Source organism: Capsicum annuum, chromosome 12 (assembly GCF_002878395.1).
Source record: "Capsicum annuum cultivar UCD-10X-F1 chromosome 12, UCD10Xv1.1, whole genome shotgun sequence".
NCBI lineage: Eukaryota > Viridiplantae > Streptophyta > Magnoliopsida > Solanales > Solanaceae > Capsicum > Capsicum annuum.
In genome coordinates, this window is record NC_061122.1 from 11,916,279 (window position 1) to 11,940,244 (window position 23,966).

The following is a 23,966-nucleotide window of genomic DNA, read 5'->3' on the forward strand; positions in this document are numbered from 1 at the left end:
CCATTAAATTTCCAGACAAATACCGTCACTACAAAGAGTGACTATATTATACCCACCTACAACATAATATGCAAATTATAAATAAACCTGAATTTCAAAATTTTAAAATATAATAAATTTACAAAAATGCAGAGTTAGACCGCATATCATAGGTCCTTGTTGTTTGATCATTTTTTAACTTTGTGGCCAACGAGAGCGTACGACTTGTTGGTTGATTGTATACTTGTTGTATTATATTGTGTTGTGTTGTTAGTTTAAATATAAAATTTGTTTGATTGCTATTTAAATTTTATTATACCATAATGTTAAACTCAGCGTTACATAACGACGAAAAATCTATTTTGTATATAGATCAATTTACTGTGATCGCATTATTACTTTATGTTTTTTCTCGTTTTATTTTAACTTATTATTATTTATATTTTACTTAACCTTTTATAGTTTAGCTATACCTATATTTTACTTTTCTTGTATGCTTATACTGAAAATTATTAATGTCACTATGGATAAAAGACAACAAAATCTATTCAAATATTATATTTATTAAAATAATACTTAACAAAATTCACAATTTATCCCACACCAAACAACCCCTTGTACTAACCCCAAATAAAAAGGTGTGGGTGAATATCAAACGCATCATTTCAGTGATTTCATAGCCTACACTCTCTCTCTCTCTATGATCTAGATTAGAAACCCCCAAAAATGGGTAAAAAATCGGTGTTACAAAAGGGCAAAGAAAAAGTCACCGACGGCACCGACGGCAAAGCTTCATCGGCCGCCGGAAAACGGAAACGTAACTCCGGCGATGATTACGATGAGGATAAAACCGGTGGCCGGAAAAGAGATCGAAGTGTACTTCAGTTTTTTGACGACGTTGCTTACGAGGTCGACGACGATGACGACGACGATGATGATGATTTTTATTTCAGTGACGACTCCGATTTCTTCGATGAAGGTATATGTGGTACACAGGTGTCAGTGAAATTTACTGAAAAATTAGGGATTTAGGGATTTTTGGTGAATAGGTTTTGTATAAATGCTATTAAACTGGTCTGCATTGTTGTAGATTTTATGAGTACTGAAAATTGGTATGCGGTATGGCTGTTACTCAGCTCGTTTAGTTTAGCGGAAATGGCTGAAAAATTAGGGATTTTTGGTGAATCTGTTTGTATAAAAGCTGTTAAACGGTCTGCATTGTCAGCTGTTACTCAGCTCCTTATAGTTTTAGCGGAAATGGCTGAGAAATTAGGCATTTTTGGTGAATCTGTTTGTATAGAAGCTGTTAAAATGGTTTCATTGTCGTAAAATGGTATGCGGTACTCAGTTCCGTTTAGTTTTGTTGGAAATTTTGAATTTCTAGTGGAATGACTGAGAAATTAGGGATTTTTGTTGTAGATTTTTTGAATACTTGTTTGCATGTTTAAGGTTTAAATGAAGGTTTTAGAAGTCGAGGATTTCGAAGGATTAGCTGTAAAATGTTGTTTGAAGGTATACGAGATGGAGAAATTAGAGATTTTTCGTAAATCGGTTTGGGTAAATGGTCTGCATTGTTGTAGATTTTTTCGACTTTTTGTTTGCATGTTTGAGGTTTAAATGAGAGTTCGATGGTCAAAAACACATCTAGAGTATCCCCTTTTTTTGAGTTCTATAGCTGATAGGAAACTCGCCTACCTGATAGTTCAGGTATGAAACTGGAAAAAATTGGGATGGTGTTTTTGACCCTGATTTCTTTGATGAAGGTATGCGTTACAGCTGTCACTCAGCTCGTTTTGTTCTACTGGAATTTGACTGAGAAATTAGGGATTTTTGGTGAATCTGTTTGTATAAAAGCTATTAAAATGGTCTGCATTGTCGTAAAATGGGTATGCAGTACCGTTGTTGCTCAGCTCGTATAGTTTTGTTGTAAATTTTGTAATGTTTAGTGGAATGACTGAGAAATTAGTGATATTTTGGTGAATCGGTTTATTTGAAAGCTATATAGGTCTGCATTGTTGTAGATTTTTTGACTAATTATTTGCATATGTGAGGTTAGATAGAGGTTTTAAGACTCGAGGTTTTTGAAGGATTATCTGTAAAATGTTGCTCGAAGGTGTACGAGATGGCATAGCAGTGACCTAATTCCTATTTGGTTTATTCTCTCAGAAAACTGACTGAGAAATTAGGGATATTTTGGTAAATCAGATTGTGTAAATGGTCTGCATTGTGATAGATTTTATGGACCATTGTGTTGAGGTTTAATTGAGAGTTAATCGTCAAAAACACAGCTAAAGTATCCCAGTTTTTCGAGTTTTATCCCTGAACTATACAGGTAGAAAAAGGGAACAATTGATAGGAAACTCGAGTACGTGATTTCTTCAATGAAGGTATGTGTTACAGCTGTCGCTCAGCTCCTTTTAGTTTTAGCAGAATTTGACTGCAAAATTATGGAGTTTTGGTGAATTGGTTTTGTATAAAAGTTATTAAGCTGGTTTAAATTGTTGTAGATTTTTCGAGTACTGAAAATCGGTATGCGGTACAGGTGTCACTCAGCTTGTTTAGTTCTAGCGGAATTTTGACTGAGAATTTAGGGATTTTGGTGAATCTGTTTGTGTAAAAGTTATTGAACCAGTCTGCATTGTCGTAAAATATGTATGTGGTATAGATGTTGCTCAGCTCTTTTAGTTTTGTTGCAAAGTTTGAATGTGTAGTGGAATGACTGAGAAATTAGGGATTTTGAATCGTTGTAGTTTTTTTGACTATTTATTTGAAAACAGATTTGCTTAATGAGGAATTTGGAAGTAATACTGAAATCAAGAATGAACCTGCGAGAACACCCCAACCCCCAGGGATCAAAGAGGAGGAAATGGATGGAGAAGAGCTAGAGCGAATGTTAAGGGAGCGTTATAAACCAGGTTCTAGTTTTGTTACCTATGCAGAGGATAATGATGAGAGGAAGAGACAATCTGAGCAGGACGCACCTGTGCCTTCTCTCAAGGATCCAACTATATGGAAAGTTAAATGCACGGTAAAGTAATTGACGTCAAAATGAAAAGTCATGCATAGATGTCGGATTGTTGTCATTTGTTTTTTCCTACTACCATTCTGGTTTTAAAGCTTATGTTGTTTTATCTTTTGTATTTGCTTTGTGGAATAGGTTGGAAGAGAAAGGCACTCGGCTTTCTGTCTTATGCAGAAGTACATCGACTTGCTTGCTTTAGGAACAAAGATGCAGATAATATCTGCGTTTGCACTTGATCATGTGAAGGGATTTATTTATATTGAGTCTGACAGACAATGTGATGTTTACGAGGTCTGACTTCCTCTCTCTCTCTCTCTCTTTTTTTTTTTTCTTTTAAATCATGACATCCTTAGGTCTTCAACTGGCCTTGATGTTTCTGTGGAAGTCTGAGCAGTCTTTACTGACATATATTTTTGTTTTTGATGAAAGTATTTTTTAATAACATTCTACACTCACTAAGTCATCTCCTTCTATAGGCATGTAAAGGGCTTTGTAGTATATATTCAACTAGAGTGACAGCTGTTCCATTGAATGAAGTTTCTCATTTGATTGCTGTCCGAAAGAAGTCTTCTGGGATTTCTGAGGGCATGTGGGCACGCGTCAAAAGTGGAACATACAAGGGCGATCTAGCACAGGTTCTATAGATCCCATCAGCTGGCTGCTATTTAATCTCTTTTATCCTATTTGTAAATGCAATATGACTCTCTCTGCTGGCCAATGCTGCTTATTGGCCTCCCTTTACTTGTCTACGAAATTATACAACAACAATAAATCACCTTCTTTTTTGTGCTTGCTAACTGTTTCATCATGGTCACGTAGGTTGTGTCAGTGAATGATGCGCGGAAGAAAGTGACGGTGAAGCTAATTCCAAGAGTAGACTTACAAGCCATTGCTGATAAATTTGTAATAATTTTATATTCGATTTTCAGAATTATTCTGCGTTTTTATTAATGTGAATTACTCTGTAAATATGATGCATAGCACACTACTCCCTTCTTATCTTCACTTCCCATCCCGAAAAAAAGAAAAAAAGGAAAGAAACTGAAGTTAATGGAAGAGCAAAAACCCTGTGTTAGGGAGGGAGGGACAGTGCTGCCCGTGATTTCTAGGTAATTGAGCTTTGGGTTATTTTGACCTCAACTTTCTAAGTTATGCACATCTGCTTGGAGCTGTTAGTCTTGTGCATTTATGCTTAATTGGTGGTTCCAATTTGAGTATTTCCTGCACTGCACGATGTGGGTCCTATTAATTTTTCATATAATATTACATGTTTAGATCAAATCACTGTGTTTCCTCTTCTCTGTGTTTTAAACGTCTGTTCCTATGCTCTATTGGTATTTATGCTTGATTTTGACTAAGCACTCAAAAGTTTTTAGCTAATTATGCACTTAGCCATTCAGGTGTAACTTCTTATTAATCTACTTTCATTTAGTTTAGGCTTATATATGTCGTTTGCAGTCCGCTGACTAATGCTGGCTGTCATTCTCGCTGATAAAAAATTTGCTGGTTACCATCGTCAATACACCTACAATATGGCTAGTCTTAGAATACATTTTTTCAAGGGTTTTGGATTTCCTCTTTGCAAGAGTTCAACATCTTTTTGGTGGAAGTAAGATTTGTCATTAGTGGCATCAAGGAGATGCAAAATTACAGTAGTATGTTATCTCCAGTACAATGCATTTCTATTTAGGCCAGTGAGCTAAATGAAAAATAAAAAAATATGGGGTTATGAAAGTAAATAAACTGATAAAAAGTCTTAAGGAGGGAGCCAACATCATGTACTAGAGTGAGATTGCTCCAACTAAAGAGGTATATTAGGCTTTTGGTTTAAGAAAGTGGGTAGGAGTTGAAATGCCATCAAAACATTGTGATTCCTCTCTTGCCATAGACATCAAAAGATATATGCGGGCATTGTTTGGCAGATCTTCTTGATGGATCTGTGAATTTTCCACTTGCTCCAACATTCAACTGCTTCTTTAATGCCGAGAGGGTGAGTCCAGTTTATTCCCACAATTGTAGAAACATAGGTCTCACGCCTGCAGCTACTGGGCTGTGAAGGACTGGTGGTTGATAGGCTCTGAGCTTTGCTGGCACATGTAATATCTGTACTAGCTGGAAAGGTTGTCTTAAGTTAGGCACTCTTCTGAGAGCTGTCCTTGTGAAGGCATCCAAGGAGAGAATGCAAAAATGCAGGGATATTTTAGGTTGCTATAACTGCTGTTTATACTATCAGGTATTGATATAAGTACATGTTCGCCTGGTTTAATGGTTTTTATTCGACTAAGGGAGATTTCAATTCCTAATGTTTAGTAAACAACTCTTACTTGAGCATTCATAGACTATTAATATTTGTTTCGTTTGAGACCCTTCTCAGAATGTTCCATGTTGATGTTTCCATACCTTTCCACTTTTTACTTTCAATTTACTCAGATAGCTGAGTTTTTTTAATCGTTTATAGGGTGGAGGAGTTGCTGCCAAGAAGGGAGTGGGAGGAGTTATTCCAGCACCGAGACTGATTAGCTCTACAGAGCTCGAGTAATATGCATGTTCCATTTGTTATGTTTCCAATAGATAGGTTGCAAGTATGTGATGTTTTGCCTTGTTTAAACTGCAGAGACTTTCGGCCTCTCATCCAATACCGGAAGGATCGGGAGACAAACTTAATGTTTGAAATTCTTGACGGAAAGCTGCTGAAGGATGGTTATTTATACAAAAAAGTGGGGATTGATTCATTGAGCTATTGGGGTGTGATGCCTACTGAAGCTGAACTCCTGAAGTTTGAACCTTCTAGTACTGATGAACCCCAGGATGTAGACTGGCTTACCCAGCTTTACGGTGATCGGAGAAAAAAGAGAATCACAAATGATTTCAAGGTTGGTCAGAAAGGAGGTGAGAAAGGAGAGAGTTCTTCAAGCTCTAGCGTGGAAAACAATTTTGAAGTAGATGATCTTGTATTTTTTGGGTAGGTTTGTCTCTTACTGTTTACCAATGTAGAATTTGCACCCTGTATTTGTCATTCTTGCTTAATCATTGTTAGATGCTATTACAGTAGGAATGATTTTGGCATTATTATTGGCAAGGAGAAAGATGATGGCTTTAAGGTATATGCGAGTCTAGTGGCTTTATTTTGCTTTGGGTGAATAGTTTCTTATTTAAAGTGATTATTTCTCAGGTCATGAAATATGGATCAGAGAGACCTGTGGTAGTGAGCAGTCAACCACGTGATTTGAAGCGTGCATCTTTTGATAAGAAGCTATTCACTGTGAAAGACCAGCTAAGTAATGCCATTTCAGTCGGTGATGTGGTTAGAGTTTTGGATGGTTCCTTGAAGGTTTGTCTGCTATTCATCTTTTTTTTTTTTAATGATTATGGTAGTTAACTTGTGCGCACCGATGACTTGCTATCTCCCACCGGCCACCACTGCCACCAAAGGTTAGGTAGATGAGAATAATTCACTAATTTTTCTACTGGCTTTGTTAACCTTGGTTTTCAAGGTTGATACTCCACTGGGTTATCCCCTGGGAAGGTGGACTGTTATTCGTGGATGGAGTAACATAATTTTATTTGTTACTAGTCTTCTGAAATGATGTAATGGAGGGTTAATAATGCAGGATAGACAAGGAACTGTGAAGCAGATCTACAGAGGTGTTGTCTTTCTATATGACCAAAGCGAACAGGATAATAATGGATATCTTTGTGTCAAAGGTCAGATGTGTGAAAGAATTACAAGCAGTGGTGGTGTATTGAATGAGAAGGTCGGTACATTTGGGTTTCTTTGAACTAATCATGTTTACAAGGTACCCATATTTGTTCACTTAATATTTTGTGCACTTTTGTTTAACCAGGGAAGTGAGCCTGGTACCTCGGGTTTTGCAGATTTCTCATCATCCCCTAAATCCCCTCTTTCGCCTGAGAAATCTTGGAGAGCGAAGGATGATGACAGTAGCTGTATGTTTTTTACCAGTCTGCTCTTTTTCTATTTGATGCTTCGAATCAAGGCATTGCTCACAATTAAAATATTGATTCCTTCAACATTTGTTTTTTTTTTTCTCAACAGTCAAGCGCGAGAATAATAATGACATGTTTTCAGTTGGCCAGTCACTGAGAATCCGTGTGGGGCCTTTGAAGGGATATCTTTGTCGTGTATTAGCTGTACGACGTTCGGATGTTACAGTAAAGCTTGATTCCCAGCAAAAAATTCTTACAGGTTTATACATTTCCTTGCTTTGACTTTTAATGTTATGTGGGGAATTGTCACTAAGAATTCTGCCTTTGTAGTCAAATCTGATCATCTTGCGGAAGTTCGTGCAAAGAGCTCCGCCGTGTCTCTTGGGTATAATTCCTTGACCTTAACAAATTCAAGGAGAAACTTTCAATTACTTTTTGACATTTTGATTTCTCTTAACTCCTTCTTTACTTTCTACAATAGTGTTGATGGTGATTCATCAAAACCTTTTGACCTGCTTGGAACACAAGATGGCTCTGGAGGTAAGAAGCATATAGCTCCTTTTCTTGAATGAGTAGTAGTACTTTTCATGCCCGAGTAAAAACATCAATAGGTGCTACATACAAAACAAAAGCTCTAGCAAACAGAGGGATTTAAGTAAAGAGTTGGAACATCATACATCTGTCATAGCAATTGGTCCAAAAAATGCATGCATGGATGGATGGTCATCCATGTCTTCCTATTCCGTTATGCAATTCTTTTCCTTCCTGCAACACAGCAGTTTCTCACCTGTTGATGGTATTGCCTTTTTTAGATTGTATATGCTGAGAAACATGCACCACAGCTTTTTGGCAGTTTACTTTTTCCTTACATGTGGAGCTTCTGCTGCTGAACACCATTCCCATCCTTTTGTAGTTTTTTGTTTTAGTCTAACACGCTTTATTTGTAGTTATTCGACAAGAGGTACTCAGCTTAACTGCTACCCAAATTTATCCGCATGCCATTACCCATTAAGGGGTTGTTTGGTAGAGTGTTTTAGAAAAAATAATGCATGCATTAGTCTTGTGTATTACTAGTACCTTGTTTGGTACATTTTTTTGGTCTATGCATAACTTATGCCGGCATTAGTTATACACACTATTGTGAATTTGAGGTATGTATTACTAATACCACCCTTTTCTATGTATTAGTAATACAAAGGTTTCAACATATGCATTAGCTTGTTTAATGAAAGAACTACCCCTCAAATCCTTCATAAACATTTCCCGAAGTCCTTTTCCAGTTTCCACTGAATTTTACCTCTCCTTTCTCTTTACTTTGCCATGGAAAAGCATGGGTGATTTTCTCCAAGGAGAGCAAGTTGTTGCTGGCTTTGGTTGAATGAAGTCTCTCCCATTTCCATTATATTATGTCAGGGCACTAAATTTTGTCAGGTTTTTAGTCAAAAGTCATTGAGACTGCGAGATGTGTTGTAAAATCTCGTTTTTTGTAGAACAAAAATGTTAGGGTTAATATGTTCAGTAGATGATTTTTTGATTTACGGGCAAAAGTATTGAGATTGAGTTATACTGTCTTTCTTTTAATTTTCTACTCAACAACAATTACTGCATAAAATCAGTACAATTTCATCCATTTCTCAAGAACCCAAGTGAAGTTTTAATAAAAGGTGAAAGATCTTTGTTGAAAAAAAATATAAAGTTAAAGGATTGTGTTTTTGTAATGAAACATTTTTTATAAAAATTATGTCAAAAATTATGTCTTGCACATTATTTCTAATACATCAAACCAAAAAATGTATAAGAAATAAGGTCAGCATAACTAATGCCAGAATTACTAATACACCCTATTCAGCATTTTTCTTATTCCCTCTATCAAAGATCCCTTAAGAGGGTGTATTTTTTAATGTAATCATCTGAGTTTTCAGATGCTCTTCAGCAAGTCCACTCCATGTGTTCCTGTGACAGGTCTATCGGACCAACTGTTCTACCCAATTTATAACCTGCGTCTGCGTGCGTAATTTATTACTGCTTTTGAACATACCCTTCTATATGGATGTATCTGGCTGCAGAGGCTTCTTTTGCCTTGTACTTTGTTTAGCTTCTGGTTGTCTTCTCTTTGTTATTAATGTCAAATTTTCTGAGTCATACTTCTCCTTTGACTAGTATAGAATCTGTACTTCTATCCTTTTCTTCACTTTTTTGCAGTTATCCTGTATTTAAAAGAGAGTACTTATTTACCATGTCTTTCTTGTATTTTCTGGCAGATTGGATGGTTCAAGGGGCTACAACCACCGATGGTAACACCGGGAATGCATCATGGGGTGCATCTGGAGGTAGTGATGGTTGGGGGAAAGCTACTTCTACTGCTGGTGCCACTAGTGGTGCGTCCGATGGCTGGGGCAAAAAGGTTGAATCACATCAAGAGAACACTGGCTCTGGAGAAGATGATGGTTGGGCGAAAGCTGCTTCTACTGCTGGTGCTACTAGTGGTGCGTCTGATGGCTGGGGAAAAAAGGTTGAATCACATCAAGAGAACACTGGCTCTGGGCAAGATGATGGTTGGGGGAAAGCTGCTTCTACTGCTGGTGTCACTAGTGGTGCGTCTGATGGCTGGGGCAAAAAGGTTGAATCACATCAAGAAACCTCGTGGGGCAAGCAGGATGGTGGATCTTCTCGGGGAAAGCAATCTGATGCAAAGACTGACTGGAATAAACAAGATGGTGGTTCGGACAAGACAGATAGCAAAACCTCGTGGAGTCAGCAGGGAGCCGGATCTTCTTGGGATAAAAATGATGGTGGCTCTTCTTTGAGTAAGCAAGCGGGTGGATCTTCTTGGGGTAAGCAATCTGATGCAAATGCAGAAACTGGATGGAAAAAGCAAGATGGTGGATCAAATCAGACAGATAGCAAAACCTCGTGGAGCCAGCAGGATGCTGGATCTTCTTGGAAGAAGAATGAAGGTGAAGGTGGATCCTCTTGGGGGGTTAAGCAATCAGATACGAAGGCAGAGAACGACTGGAAAAAGCAAGATGGTGGATCTAGCTGGAGCAAGGCTGACGACAGCAAAACCTCTTGGAGCAAGCCAAATGATGGTACTTCATGGAATAAAAAGGATGATGTATCTTTCACCAAGCAAGCTGGAGTTACGTTATGGGACAAAGGAAGTGGTGGATCAGCTTGGAATAAGAAAGAAGCTGGGTCTGGTGGGGGCGAAGATAGTGGATCTACTTGGGGCAAACAGGATGGTGGGTCTTCTTGGGGTAAACAAGCTGCAGGGGGTTCATCTTGGGGTAAGCCGGTGGATCAAACCACCGAGGAGTCAAAAGGGTCTGATCAAAATGAAAGTTGGAAAAAGCCAAGTGGTACGTTTGGTGGTTGGAAAGGTGAGAGTGGGAACAATGGTGGTGGTACAGACCAAGAAGGGAGCTGGGGAAGGCCAAGAGAATTTGATGGAGGTCGTGGATCAGGTGGCAGGAGAGGACGAGGTGGTTGGCGAGGAGGTCGAGATGAAAGTGGTCGAGGAAGATCCTTTAATCAAGGACGATCTGGCAGCTGGACTAATGATGGTGAAGATAATAATAATTCTAATAATGTAGCATTTAAGGGGAATCAGTCTAGTTGGAATAATTCGCAAGAACATGGTTGGGGAAAATCCACATCATTTGAGGGAAGCCAGAAAGCAGATAGTTGGAGCCAGCAAGTGGCATCTAGTAAGGAAGATCTCTCTGGACAAAACCAAGGATCAAATGCTGGATGGTCTTCTGGTTGGAATAAAAATTCAGCCACAAAGGAGGTAGGAGGTTCTAGTGGAAACCAGTCTGATTGGAACAATAAATCTGCTGAAGTGAGTGGAGCGGGTGGTTGGGATAACAAGATTACCCAGAAAGAGTCAGAAGGGAGCTCCTCTGCGTGGAATAGCAAATCTGCAGCAGTTGAACAAGATGGAAGTGGAAAAAGTCAAAATGATCCATGGAGTAGTAAAAGAACTTCTGATGGAGGTTCAGCTACAGGATGGGGTCAAAGTAATTCGTGGAAGAGTGGAACAAATGATGCTGGTGGAACTCAAGATTCTTGGAGCAGCAAAAGTAACTGGAGTTCTGGAAGTGGCGTTGGTAGCAACAATGAGCAATCTGATTCTTACAGTGACAGGGGGAGAGGTGGTAGTTGGAGGGGAGGCCGTGGTGGATCAGATAGGGGTGGATATGGAGGTAGGGGTGGTTCAGATGGTGGTGGCTTTGGAGGTAGGGGTGGTTCAGATGGTGGTAGTTTTGGAGGCCGGGGAGGTTTTCGAGGTAGAGGGGACAGAGGAGGTTTTAGAGGTAGAGGATCAGACGGTGGAGGATTTCGTGGCAGGGGATCAGATGGAGGAGGATATCGTGGTAGAGGATCAGACGGTGGAGGATTTCGTGGCAGAGGGCATGGAAGGAGGGATGAAAGTGGTGAATGGCAGAATAGAACTGATTCGCATGAAGATAAACCCTACAGTTGGAGCAAAGGCGCAGGCAGTGATGCTGATGGATGGAAATCTAATAAGAGCAATTGGAGTCAAGATAACACTGACAAAGGGAGCTGGAAGACAGGATTTGATTCCGAAAAGAATGCGAGTGGAAGCGGTGCTAGTACCACCAGTTGGAACACTCAAGGAAGTAGTTGGAAAACAGCAGGTACTGCTACAGGAGGTAATGCTGATGATGGTGGGTGGAAGAAAGGATTCGACTCCGAAAAGAGTGCGAGTGGAAGTGGTGGTGTAACCACCAGTTGGAATACTCCAGGAACTAGTTGGAAAACATCTACCGCTACTACAGGTGGTACATTGTCAGGGTGGGGTCAGCAGACAACTGTTAGTGAAAAGGAGGATCAGAATGGCAAGGGAACTAGTTGGAACCAGGGAACTGGTTCAGGAAATGCGAGCATAGCTTGGAATGCAAACAAATCCAACACTGAGGATGTGAACAAATCAAAAGAAACAAGTGACGGACCAAGTGATGCATGGGGTAAAGCAACCAGCTCTTGGGGCAAAGGAAACAGTTCTGGCAGTCAGGGAGGCTGGTGACATCCTTGGAAGGTAAATATACGTCCATAAATTATATCCTGCTTATACTCTAAAACATTGCCCTATATGATGCTCAGATTCTACTTGCAGATATTTGGTATGACAATCTCAACATTTTTACATTAAAAGATTATCTATTTGAAACTGCATAAATTTTCACTATACAATGCTTAGTCTACTTGCTCAGTTGAGATTGTTATGCTTTAAACTGGCTCCTCTTATGCTCTTGCAAATTGATCTGTTTTATTTGAAACTGGAATATATGTTTAATGTATAGGTGTTTTTGTATGGACCAGTTAGTTGCTCGCATTTTCATCAACCAACCTTGTTGAACAATGTAATGATTTTATCCTTCATTTATGCAGGTTATTTTGCTTTGACGGGTCGCTTGGGCTATCCATGTAATTATTTATGGTTTGCAAAAGAACAGGGCGCACTATGTCTTGGGGGAAGCATGAACTGGGTATTTAGATGCTGGATGCATCTTAAGTTATTGCTCTTGGATTGTAGGACGTAAACTTTTTGAATGTTTGGATGCTTCATAGACTTTTCATTCACTTTTGAGACTGATATTATGTCGTGGTGCTTGCTTTCACAATCACTCTAACATGTAGCCATTGGCATAGATTGTGTTTGGCCAAGTTATCTTTGTTGTCTAGTTGTGTTATTTACTTCTGTTTGATGCTTACTTTGGGGGGTCTTCATGACAATCCATGAACACTTGGAGCTTAATCTGCAGGGATCAACATTTTTTTATCACCTTAAATTGCTTAAAGCTACCAAGAGTCCACCTTCCAACCCTCGAATCAAATATAGTTTATCAAAATTTGAACCCTTTCCACACTGGACGTTGTATTCTCAATTTTAATGGTTCATCCAATATTTGTCAAGGCTTTGCACTCTTGTTATTTAATAGGGAGGGCTATAAATCGTGGCATACCATTGAAAGAAGGAAATGATTAGGGAGTACGTGCCACTTAAGCCCTGCAGTGCTGTGGTCAGTGACCAAGCACCCACGCTCATGAACTGGTAGGGGGATGCCGGTTGAGTTCATGTTATGATTGATTGCTCACATGTGTATTATCGAAAGAGCTTTTCGTTCTACTGGTTTATTGAGGACTTAGGGTTGATTGACGTTACTTGGCATTAAAGTCTCAGACAAGTGTACTAAATCAAAACAAACTAGATATGAGGGGTCTGATGCTCTTATATAAAGAATTCGAGTCTACCTCCCATACTATGATCTCTAGGTATGGTATGTTTACACTACGAATAATGTGGTTTAATTATAAGGTTCTCAACAATTGAAATAACAGAAGCTGTTAAGACACCTTTGAAAGTAATTAAAATGCCTAATACGAAGTACTATGAGTTGAGGATTAGCTCATTTACCATTGAGGTGGCGGTTTCAACTGTTTTAGTATTGTAGCATTCTCTTACATTTTCACCTCTCCCTCCCGGTGTAATAAATGTATAAGTAGCCTCTAACTTGAGAACTAACATTTTAGAATTTCAAAATTGACTAATGGTACTGTAGGATAACAATATTAAGTTTCATTCGTGAAATTTGAAATTAATGATGGTAACTATATTTTAGAAAGCAGGCATGAATACTGGCCATGATTGCTATTTTTAAATCTCTCTTTTTTTTATTTTCCAATTGGACGTCTGGTTATGATTCTTTTCTTACTGATTTGCTTTCTCCAATCTATCAATATCGTTATGCGCTAAGAGGGTTGGCCCCCAATATATACTTGTACATTGTTGTGACATATATCTCTTTTTAAATGTTATTATTTAAACAGTGTCAAGTAACTCTATCCACAAACGATTGTTAATATGCTCCTTTGATTGCGAAACCGACCCTCAAACTTCATGGTGGATCCACAATAATATGCTCTTTTGATTGGGAAACCGACCCTCAAACTTCATGGTGGATCCACAAGTAAAATGTGACTTAGTTTGCATTATTAAATTGAGATCAACGGCATTCCGTCACACTAAAATCTTCACTATGTGCGAGGACCAAGGATGAGTCGAATCATAGAGATATATTATATGCAGTCTTATCTTGCATAATTAATTTGAAATGTTGTGAATTATTATTAAGTGGAAAGGATGTTTAGAATTTCCTCAAATCACTCGCACATGGAGATTACATCAATTGTCTTTGAAATAATGATACGATTATTAGGCCTAGAAAACAAAGAACATATCCAATCAAAATGTTTGGTATTGAAAAAGGCTAAAAAGCCATAATTGGCTCTGAAATTGATGTATGATCCGTAAATGAAACCATGGCCAACCATACTCTATCTTTCTAAAATTTAATAAATTTTTATACTCTTTAATTAATAACCCTAACACAAAAAGTCAAAGAATCCCATAGTTGCCAATTCAAGTCGTACTCAAGAACCCCACAAGACGAAAATGAAAAAATTAGTGAAATTAAGTGGTGGGACGTAGTAGTTAACAGCCCATAAATACCTCTTTGACATTCCCTTTCAATCAAATAAGTAAATCCCTTTCCCCACCCACCTTCATAATCCCAATTTAGATGGAACAATTAAATTAAATTAAATTAAATTAAATTATAATTTAAGATAAGCTTTAAATACTTCTGTGAATTTCTGTTAAAAGTAGATTTCGTATCTAGTCAAGTATTGATCGAAAAATAATAGACATTTTACTATTTTTGTTAGGCAATTGTGAGCGCGATCGGAATTGACATTTTGAGAAGCCAAATCTTCTTTAGTGGATCCCTTTGATTCATTTTTAGATCCTTTATTTCAGAAGCAATTTCTATTTTCAAATCTCACTCTTTTTCACTTTTTTCAATTTTCTAGATATTTTTTGGTTTCTAAGTAAAAACAAGTGAAATAGTATCATGTTACTAAGAGTTGAAATTAAATTTAAAAATAAAACTATTTTCAATTTGACAAATTTAAAAAAAGTACGTCACATAAATTAATTAAAAAGAAGTGAAAATGAATTGGTGACACAATGTTTTAACAACCCATAAATTCCTCTTTTGACATTCCCAGCAAAATCTAATTATGTACAAACAAAAATTGTGACCCTTGTCATTCATCTTCGTCAAATTCCAATTTCCTTTCCTTATAACTTTTGATTCTTTTTCTTGAATAAATATAACAATATTCTTCTCTCCTAATCAAATGCTATAGTAATAATAATAACAATAATTGTAATGATAATTGGCCACCATAGTTGTTGGTAATATACAAAACTAAAATAATTAAAAGTGACATTAGTATAGTAGTAGTTGTTGATAAATTTTGTGGTGTGGCGCTCCCAAACATCATTCCAAAGAAGTCGTTTTCGCCGTTGGTGGTGGGCCCACCACCGCCACTCCCGGTTGCTCCGGTGGTGGTCCCACCTCCATATGATATGCTAATACTATTATCCCTGTTTTTTTAAAAAAAATAATGCCATGTATAATTAGAGATTGAATCGTAATGTTTTCAGCATGAAACATAAATAAATAAATAAATGTAGAAAAAAAATCACTAAAAAATTTACATGTATATAGTGATGGATTTAAGATTTGGATTATGGATTTTGAATTGTATGATAAATATAACGTTTCTCCATTTAGACACCAGGCTTAATTCGCATGGAATAAGACTCAAATATGTAACCTAAACCACGATTATTATCACTTGAAGTAAGTTCCCATGTTTGGATCAAAGCACAATATCTTTTGTACTAACAACTTTAAAGATTTAACTTATTAAATTTAAATTTCGAATTCTTCCTAATTTTTCTGTCATACCATTCAATAATTTCATTTGTTAAACAAAGAGACTAACGGGTCGTTTGGTAGAGTATATAAGAATAATGTAAAATATGGATTATTAGTAATGCTTGTGCTAGTTATGCTTGTATTTTTCTTATGCAGTGCTTGGTTCGATGTATTAAAAAAAACATGAATTACATAATTTCTAATTTTTTTTAATTTTTTTTTACATAATACCCTCAATAGAAATGTTGGAAAGGATGCGGAAATTTTTTTTTGAGGGGTAATAGGGTCTTTAAGTATGTTAATGCATGCATTAGATCCATTGCATTACTAATGCCATGAATTTTGAGGTATTAGTAATACACACCTTAATACACAATAGAGTGTATAACTAATGCTTGCATTAGTTATACATAGGATAAAAATGTATACCAAACAAGATATTAGTAATACACATTAAACTAATGCAAACATTAACATTTCAATACACTCTACCAAACGACCCTAAGAGAGACACATACCTAAAATAATGTCTTTATTATTTTTGTAAATTTTTATAATAGAAAATATAATAGTCTGTTGGAATAAATGCATGTGGGCAAATAGTAGTAGATGTTTACAAAGAACTTTAGCTTTCATATCATATATGCGTCACCAAGAAAAGATGCCCAATTATGGGTCTCATTTTTCTTTGATAATGACACATTCAAAATTATTACTCTCTCCGTCCCAAATTATATATCACTATTTGACCAGACACGATATTTAAGAAATAAATGTTAATTTTGTTAAAGTTACAAAATTACCCTTCTTAAAAAAGGAGTAATAGTATTTAAAATCAAGTAAAACCACTTTTACTTGAAAAATAAATAAAAAAAGAAGTAATAGTATTTAAAGTCAAGTGGGACCACTAAGGGTAAAATTGTAATTGTGTTTTTAAAAATTTACTAAATAAGAAACGGTGACGTTCTTTTTGGAACGGACCAAAAAGAAAATGAAGACACATAATTTGAGACGGAGGGAGTATTTTTAAAAATCAGTAAGAGGATGAGCAGTTTTTTTATTTAAAATGATGTATTAATTAAACGATTCTAATAGGTTAGAGAACTCGAAAGGTCTTTGTGAGGTGACATTTTCTAGGAGTCTAATACATCCAAAAAAAAAAAAAAAAAAAAAAAGAGGAAATTGTTCATTTACAAAAGGAATTATTTATTTAAATTGGTGCATATTATATTATTACAAGTATAATAATGAATCATATGCCTACATAGTTACATTGATTAAAAGGCATTTTACAATTAAAAGACATTTTACAATTAAGTCTAAAATAAAAAGTAATTTATTTATCCAACCGCAATCATGAGTGGAGTACAACAACATTCTCGATATAATTTCACAAATAAGATCAGAAAAGAATTGAATGTACCTTAACTTTTAAATTATATTTTAAAATTTTATCTTTAAAAATCTACTTGCCATAGATTTTCGATCATATTTTGAAAATTAGTCTTCAGAACAATTTCAAGTTCCAAAAACGGGTTTGATCAGTTTTTGAAACTTCCACTCACTAAAAATCAATTTTCTTCATGTAAAATACATGTCTAAACACAATTAAGTTTCAAAAGTCGCAATTTTAAACACTCAATTCAATACATTTTAATTTCAGAATTTATGATTAAACGAATCTTTTATCCTTAATTTTATGAGTAAAAAGATTGTTTTCGACGGACACGGACTCACAAGAGAGAGAGTCTAATATGTACAAGTACTAGCCCCTAAATGTAGAATACCAAATTGAGCAACTAGGCCATATGGGCCATACATTTATCTTTAACGGAAAGTAGTCCAAAAGTGAAAAGCCCAATTAATATTAGAAAGGTGGGGTCCAAATTCTTTAATAAAAAGCGTTTTTGGGGCCCCATGCTTTTCATGGGCTGGAATGCATGAACTCAGAGAATCTAAACCTCACATGACCTAATATTCCCTTTTTGCCCCTACATTTATTTTTTTGGGACCCCTCCACGAAACCCACAACTTCTGTCATAATCTCTGTTCTTTGAGTGAGCACTCTGTAATGAGCACCTTATTCACTGTGCAAAAGCTCGAAAACTACACAGAAAATATAAATCACACTAGGTAAACCCCACGTGACAAACTTATGACTGAGTGGCAGACAGAGACTGAATTCAATCTCATGTCTCCGCATAAGAGATCCACCTCCCAAACACTCAATCATGTCTTTGTGGGCAGCCCCTACATTTAATTAGTTATTATTTTTTATGTAGATTAGATAAATATAAAATATATAAGGAACCTATGACCAATACTTGAGAACAATTCCACTTGAAGGACAACAAACTCTATGACTTCATTTTAAAAGGTAAAATTCTCCGTTACTATATTTTACCTTGCTTTAACTGATAAAATTATTGTTAGATAATTATGAGGTCATGAGTTTAAGTCGTAAAAATATTCTCTGACTCTTTGTAATAAATCCTTGTTGTGGTTGAGTAAATACTCATGAAATTAGTGTAGATGTGTGAAAATTGACTTGAAAATCAGAATTATAACAAAGAAAAAATAATTAATAGATCCACGACAATGTGTAAGGCTGGTGACGCTAAAAGTCATTAAGACCACGAGTTAGATCAAATCCAAAACCAAGAAAAAATGGACCCCATTCCTGAGCAGTGATATCTCCATCACCTTTAGGATTATAGTAGGTGATGAGTTTTTTTTTTTTTTTTTTTTTTTTAATTAGCGATTTCGAGTTCAAATCTATTGATAGGAGTTTCTTTCTTTCTCTATTAGAGATCTCTAATTTAAGCCTATTAGATGAAGTATGCTTCATTCTTAACTAGAGGTTTTCTGTTCGAGCCTATTTGGTGGAGTCGGGTCTTTTATTCGAGCCTGTTGGATGGAGTCCTTTTCATTCTTAACTAAAGGTTTCGAGCTTACTAGGTGAAGTCTTCTTCATCCTTAACTAGAGTCTAAGGTTCAAATCTCTTGGGTAGAGTCTTTTTTTTTTTCATCCTCAAGTATACAAGTGGACCTAGGTTAAAAAATATGATTTTTCGGTACTCGTTAAATCCAACGAAGAATACGTATAATTATAAAAAGATGTATAAAAATTGATATAAAATGAAAAAAACACCCATAAAATCAAGAAGATAGTTAGGTATGAGACTATCCGGAAGAAGGTGAGAGTGACTAAGGTGAGAGTGACTTCGGTGGAGGACAAGATGCGAGAAGGAAGGCTGAGATGGTTTGGACATGTGATGAGGAGGGGCACGGATGCCCCAGTTCGTAGGTGTTAGAGGCTAACTTTGAATGGCTTTAGGAGGAGTGGAGGTAGGCCGAAGAAATACTGGAGAGAGGTGATTCGACATGACATGGAGCAGCTACAACTTACTGATGACATGATCCTAGACAAGAAGGTGTGGAGGTCACGAATAAGGGTAGAAGGCTAGTGTGAGTGTGTGGGTTGTAACAAGGTGTTAAGAGAGCGCTTGTGTAGCCGAGTTAGTAATCCTAGGACTGTGTCCATAAGTAGGAGTCTCTAGTCAGGAGAGTTTGGGTGTGGTGGGTGTCTTTGATATGTGAGTGTATGTTACTACTAGGTGAGTGGCTTATTTCTTATTTCCTATTTTGAACTGCTCATATTTCTCTTATTTTGTATTTCTCTGATATCTAGTTTTATTATTTCTTATTCCTTATTTCTGTTATACCACTCATCCTGCTTCATGTTTCATTACGACCTTGTGTACTATTCTTTATCTTGAGCCGGGGGTCTATCGAAAACAATCTCTCTACTTCTTCGGAGGTAGCGGTATGGACTGCGTACATTTTACCCTCCCTGGATCTCACTTTGTGGGAATACACTGAGTTTGTCGTTGTTGTTGTAAAATCAAAAAGATAGTTGAGTGCTTTGATTTTCAGACGAAAACTTAAAGCTTTAGGTGTTAATATGTGTGTTTCAACTTTTTAAACATACACAATCCTTAAATTTTGAGTCCGTCACTACTTAATAAGTACTCCCTTCGTTTCGAAATAAGTGAATTGTTGGGTATTTATTGGTGTTTCAAAATAAGTGAATCATTGAATTTTTTGTCAAATTTGCTCTTACGATTTGACAATCAATTAACTTTTGAAAAGACATTATAAGGTCAACTCTTTCTATTTTGGGGGTAAAAATAAAAAGTTATGTTAGATTTATATTTTTAATTTTTTTTTCTTTAATATATGTGTCTAAATTCAATAATTCATTAACGGAGGAAGTATCATACATCGAGCAGGAAAAGATAAGTGGCTTTAGTTAAATCTATGTGGACTTCAACTATAGAAAAAGACACCTCAAATACTACGTATCACAAAGCTCTATTTTGGGGTTGCGTTTAGTTTTTAGATTCTCAATGTCCCTATGATCACGTGGATCCATGTATCATAGCTTTGTACTTATTCTACCCTTTCTGCTAAAGCAAATATACATTCATTATTCTTTAAAAAATACACCGTACTTTCTATTCTTTAGACAATATGAAAGAACAAATAGAAGCAGGTTGGCTCTATAGAAAAATTAATATGAAGTTTAAAGATAATAAAAGCTTTTGGTCATCATCTTTTGTTTTTTTTTCCTTTAAAACCAAATAGTAGTGCTATTTGATCCAACTTGGCTAACGTCAACTATTTTATTAGAATATTTTATATCTTTTATCACCCACTATATGCAATAGCATAGTCCAAATGAGATAGTATGCACTTTAGTCCACGCTTACATGACTTTAGTGCACCCAGCTAAAGTCTAAAAGGGAAGACTCAAATATGCCATTAAACTATTAAAAATGGATCATATATGTCATCAGTTAAAAGTTTAACTCATTCTAATGTACTTTTAACATTTGACCTGTATTTTCTTGATATGAAAATTGCTTAGGATGTCACATACATCCCCTACTTAGGGATTGTTTATTTGATAGTTTGAAAGTGAATAATGCAGATATTAAATGAAAAGTGATAATATGAGGAATGTAGGGTGTACCTTGGGGCACCAAAAACACCAGCATTGAGAGTGAGTTGATCGATAATAGCACCGGATTGTGGCTCCATGCTCGACGCCTTGGCATATTGGTTGCTCATTCCTTCACCAGATGGCACGAAAAATGCGCCATTTACCATTACATCCCCTTCGGTTCTCCAGTTCCAGTCACTCCACTCCCCCTCGTCTGTATCCACGCGCTTTGTCACCTGTTAAACAAATATTCTTGTTATTCATAGTTTTTTAAGAGGCGTGTCAAATCAAATGTGAATAAGCAAAGATGGGTCGAGAGAAAATAAGGGAAGAAATATTGATTGATGAGGGTATATATGGTTTTTCCAGTAGGAATTGGGAAGTTGAAATATGGTCCCCTACAACAAAGTCAATTTTCCATGAAAGATCAGGCAGCGAAACAGGAAAGCATGTGTTATATCTAGGGAGGTCTTTTCTCAAGTTGAAAAAAACATATGAATGTGACATTTAAGCTTTGTATAATATATATCACTTTTTCCTTAAAACGGTGATTTCTCAATTTAACTTGGACGCATTTTGAATAATTTTAAGAGTATATGCTATCTTTTACCAATGCAGATATCGAATAACTCTGTCAAGCAAAATTTCGAACAAATAAGAGACAATACCTCTTTAGCATTTGCATCCACAGGGGCAGTATAGCGATTGCCTTGACTATTAATAGTAGGATTAGCACTTCCACCAATCGCATACATTTGCCATTCTGTAAAATCATTGTTCACTACATGTATATATCCTCTTCTACACCTTGGCATTCTTTGTACTAGCCCTACTCCAAAATGATTGAATGCTATTGTCACCTATTAAAATTTAAATCATAGTCAAAACTAGAAAGTACAAGTTTGATAAAATTCATTAGCTTTGATCAAAAGTTTACACGTCATATGTTGATATGTATAAATTATTAAGTCAGAATCAAGTTACTCAAAATGAATATAATAATTTTGAACCATAAATTTGAAATTTAACTAACCTGCATTCCAGAGTCAGGCAAGTATCCATCATCATGTCCTAATAGGATAACTTCATCATGGTGAGTAAAATAACTATTCGAAATGGTAATTCCAGTTGAGCCCATAATAGCATCAATTAAACCATCAGTACAATGTGATAATGCACAATGATCAATCCATATATTCCTTGAATTAAATATCGATATACCATCGCCATCCGATCTTCCTCTATGTCCAACGTGCGTTGGTGTAGACCTTATATCCGTATTCCCCGATGGACGACAATTGTATATATGTATATTATGTATAATCACATTGCTGATATACTGCAATGTTATACATCCATTGCCTGTTATATGCACTTTTGCTCCACGTCCATCAATTGTTTTGTAACTGTTGACTATGAGTTCATGCTTCAAAATTATGTACATGTCTCCTGAGAAAATGATCCAAAGTGGTTCATCCTGGATTACGGCGTGGCGTAGAGTTCCTGGTTTTGGATTTACTACGTCTGTATCTGAGGAATCAGATACGACGTAGTATTTCCCATTTTTGCCTCCCATTGCCCCCTGGCCAAAGCCTATGGCGCAGTCGGCTAGGCGCTGGCGGTTTTTGGACCAGTTTGGGTCGCAGCGCCAGCAATCGTCTATTGGGTTGCCTGTTTGACATTGGGTGTTTATTGTGGCGTCTAACAGCTGTCTTCTGGAAAATGATTCGTTCACCTTCCTGTAGACAAAAGAGGGGAAAACAAATTATGCACTGACGCTTCGGGATTCCATCAAAACTTCGAAATTAAGTATGTACATGTTGAAATCCCTATATGTTTACTTATACATATTTCGATCCTCTTAGTAAAAAAATCTGGCTCCGCCATGGCTCAAATGGTATGATATGAGAAAATTTAAGTACCTTGTTTTTTGGTGAAATCTAACTAATTGAAGATAATGTTACAGGAAAGAACCAAATTAGAAGAAGAAAATGTAGAGTTAAATCACAAGGCTTGTTTTGATGAGCTATTGATAGAAGGGAATGTGAAGGATGTTGGCAAAAAAAAAAATGTATAAACAGAAAAGCGCGATAAAGTACTGTTTCATTCTTAATCAGGATTCTTCGTTTCGAGCTCTAGCTATTGGGCAAGCTTAATAAAGAGCATTTTACAGTCAATGTGGGACTTCCTGATGCAAAATTGAATTAGTCGAGCTCTAAAATAGATATGAACCCCCCACCCCAACCCCCACCCCCCAAAAAAAGATGGGATGTTGTGAATTTTCTTGTGAAAAACAGGGGAGCCCATATGAGACTTTTGTGGATTTTCTTGGAAAAACAGAGATATCCAAAAAAACAACAAACAACAATAACAATGCACACGGTATAATCTCACAAATGAGGTATTTCCGGAAAGTATAGAAAGTAGCAGACGTTACCCTACCTTTGTGAGGCAGAGAAGTTATTCCGGTTAGACCCTCAGACTCAAAAGAAATGCTTTCGAAATTTATAAACAAATATAAGAATATGAAGTAATGTCATGCTAAATTGCTCGGACTCTTAAAAAATTACAGCATCTGTGTCGGATCCTCTCAATGTGCTATTTTTAAAGGATTCAACATGCATCTGCTAACATTTTTAAAGAGTCCAAACAAACTAAGAAATATCACCTTTGTACATCTTGAACCACAGCTTCAGGGTAAGGATGTTGATGAGGAAGGGTAAGATTTAGAGAAACTATAATTAATGGGAAAAATGAGACCAACAGAATGCAAATGACAGAAAGCATCTTTGTAAGTATAACAAAAAAAAAAAAAAAAACAATTGAAATGAGGCTATATTCTTTGTAGTACTAATTGTTCTATTTCTTGTATAAAAGGAACTCTCTCAATGGAGGGAAGAGATTTCTTGCTCTTGAAATATTTTGGAAAAACATAAATCTTTATACTTAGATAATAAAAGTATATACTACTACTTAAGCATAATATATAACAAAAATATAATAATGGTGTGTTTTTGGACTCTGTTTTTGTGTATGGTGGCTATATGTGATGTATATGCAAAGCCAAAAACCAAATTATCACATAAGGGAACTTTTTAAGTTTTGAGATTGAGAGAGAAGAGAAGAAGAGGCTTTTGTTGTTTTTCTCTCTTTTTGCCTTCTTCTTCTGCCACTCACATGTCTGGCTTCCTTCACAAGT

The 23,966-nt window shown here is 36.3% G+C and overlaps 2 protein-coding genes across 4 annotated transcripts; one reads left to right on the forward strand and one right to left on the reverse strand.

Moving 5' to 3' along the window:
• The first annotated feature begins 628 nt into the window (after nucleotides 1-628).
• Nucleotides 629-12,687, forward strand: LOC107850304 (protein RNA-directed DNA methylation 3). Of its 2 annotated transcripts, none has more exons than XM_016694725.2 (16): nucleotides 629-958; nucleotides 2,757-3,007; nucleotides 3,137-3,292; nucleotides 3,478-3,636; nucleotides 3,821-3,904; nucleotides 5,460-5,536; nucleotides 5,616-5,963; nucleotides 6,051-6,102; nucleotides 6,174-6,332; nucleotides 6,613-6,756; nucleotides 6,847-6,949; nucleotides 7,059-7,208; nucleotides 7,280-7,334; nucleotides 7,431-7,489; nucleotides 9,211-12,011; nucleotides 12,365-12,687. In XM_016694725.2, the coding sequence occupies exons 1-15, from the start codon at nucleotides 706-708 to the stop codon at nucleotides 11,997-11,999; spliced, it is 4,839 nt and encodes a 1,612-aa protein (XP_016550211.2). In that variant the 5' UTR covers nucleotides 629-705; the 3' UTR covers nucleotides 12,000-12,011; nucleotides 12,365-12,687. The 2 variants fall into 2 exon arrangements, with proteins under 2 accessions (XP_016550211.2, XP_047256698.1); XM_047400742.1 differs by lacking the exon at nucleotides 629-958 and adding an exon at nucleotides 2,222-2,366.
• A 2,398-nt stretch (nucleotides 12,688-15,085) lies between these two features.
• LOC107850983 (probable pectate lyase 13) lies at nucleotides 15,086-23,966 on the reverse strand. 2 transcript variants are annotated; one of them, XM_016695851.2, is made up of 5 exons: nucleotides 23,436-23,966; nucleotides 21,801-22,506; nucleotides 21,436-21,627; nucleotides 20,798-21,003; nucleotides 15,086-15,425 (listed from the first exon to the last, which is right to left on the reverse strand). In XM_016695851.2, the coding sequence occupies exons 1-5, from the start codon at nucleotides 23,552-23,554 to the stop codon at nucleotides 15,179-15,181; spliced, it is 1,470 nt and encodes a 489-aa protein (XP_016551337.1). In that variant the 5' UTR covers nucleotides 23,555-23,966; the 3' UTR covers nucleotides 15,086-15,178. The 2 variants fall into 2 exon arrangements, with proteins under 2 accessions (XP_016551337.1, XP_047256699.1); XM_047400743.1 differs by lacking the exon at nucleotides 23,436-23,966 and adding an exon at nucleotides 23,210-23,391.

Excerpts from the sequence above, each read along its gene's own strand:
- LOC107850983 (XM_016695851.2), bottom strand. The coding sequence starts at position 23,554 with ATGCTTTCTGTCATTTGCATTCTGTTGGTCTCATTTTTCCCATTAATT. Across the intron at positions 21,628-21,800 it reads TGCCTGACTCTGGAATGCAG|GTGACAATAGCATTCAATCA; the intron begins GTTAGTTAAATT and ends AAATTTTAATAG. Across the intron at positions 15,426-20,797 it reads GGTGTTTTTGGTGCCCCAAG|GGATAATAGTATTAGCATAT; the intron begins GTACACCCTACA and ends TTAAAAAAACAG.
- LOC107850304 (XM_016694725.2), top strand. The coding sequence starts at position 706 with ATGGGTAAAAAATCGGTGTTACAAAAGGGCAAAGAAAAAGTCACCGAC. Across the intron at positions 3,905-5,459 it reads AAGCCATTGCTGATAAATTT|GGTGGAGGAGTTGCTGCCAA; the intron begins GTAATAATTTTA and ends AATCGTTTATAG. Across the intron at positions 6,757-6,846 it reads GTGGTGTATTGAATGAGAAG|GGAAGTGAGCCTGGTACCTC; the intron begins GTCGGTACATTT and ends TTGTTTAACCAG.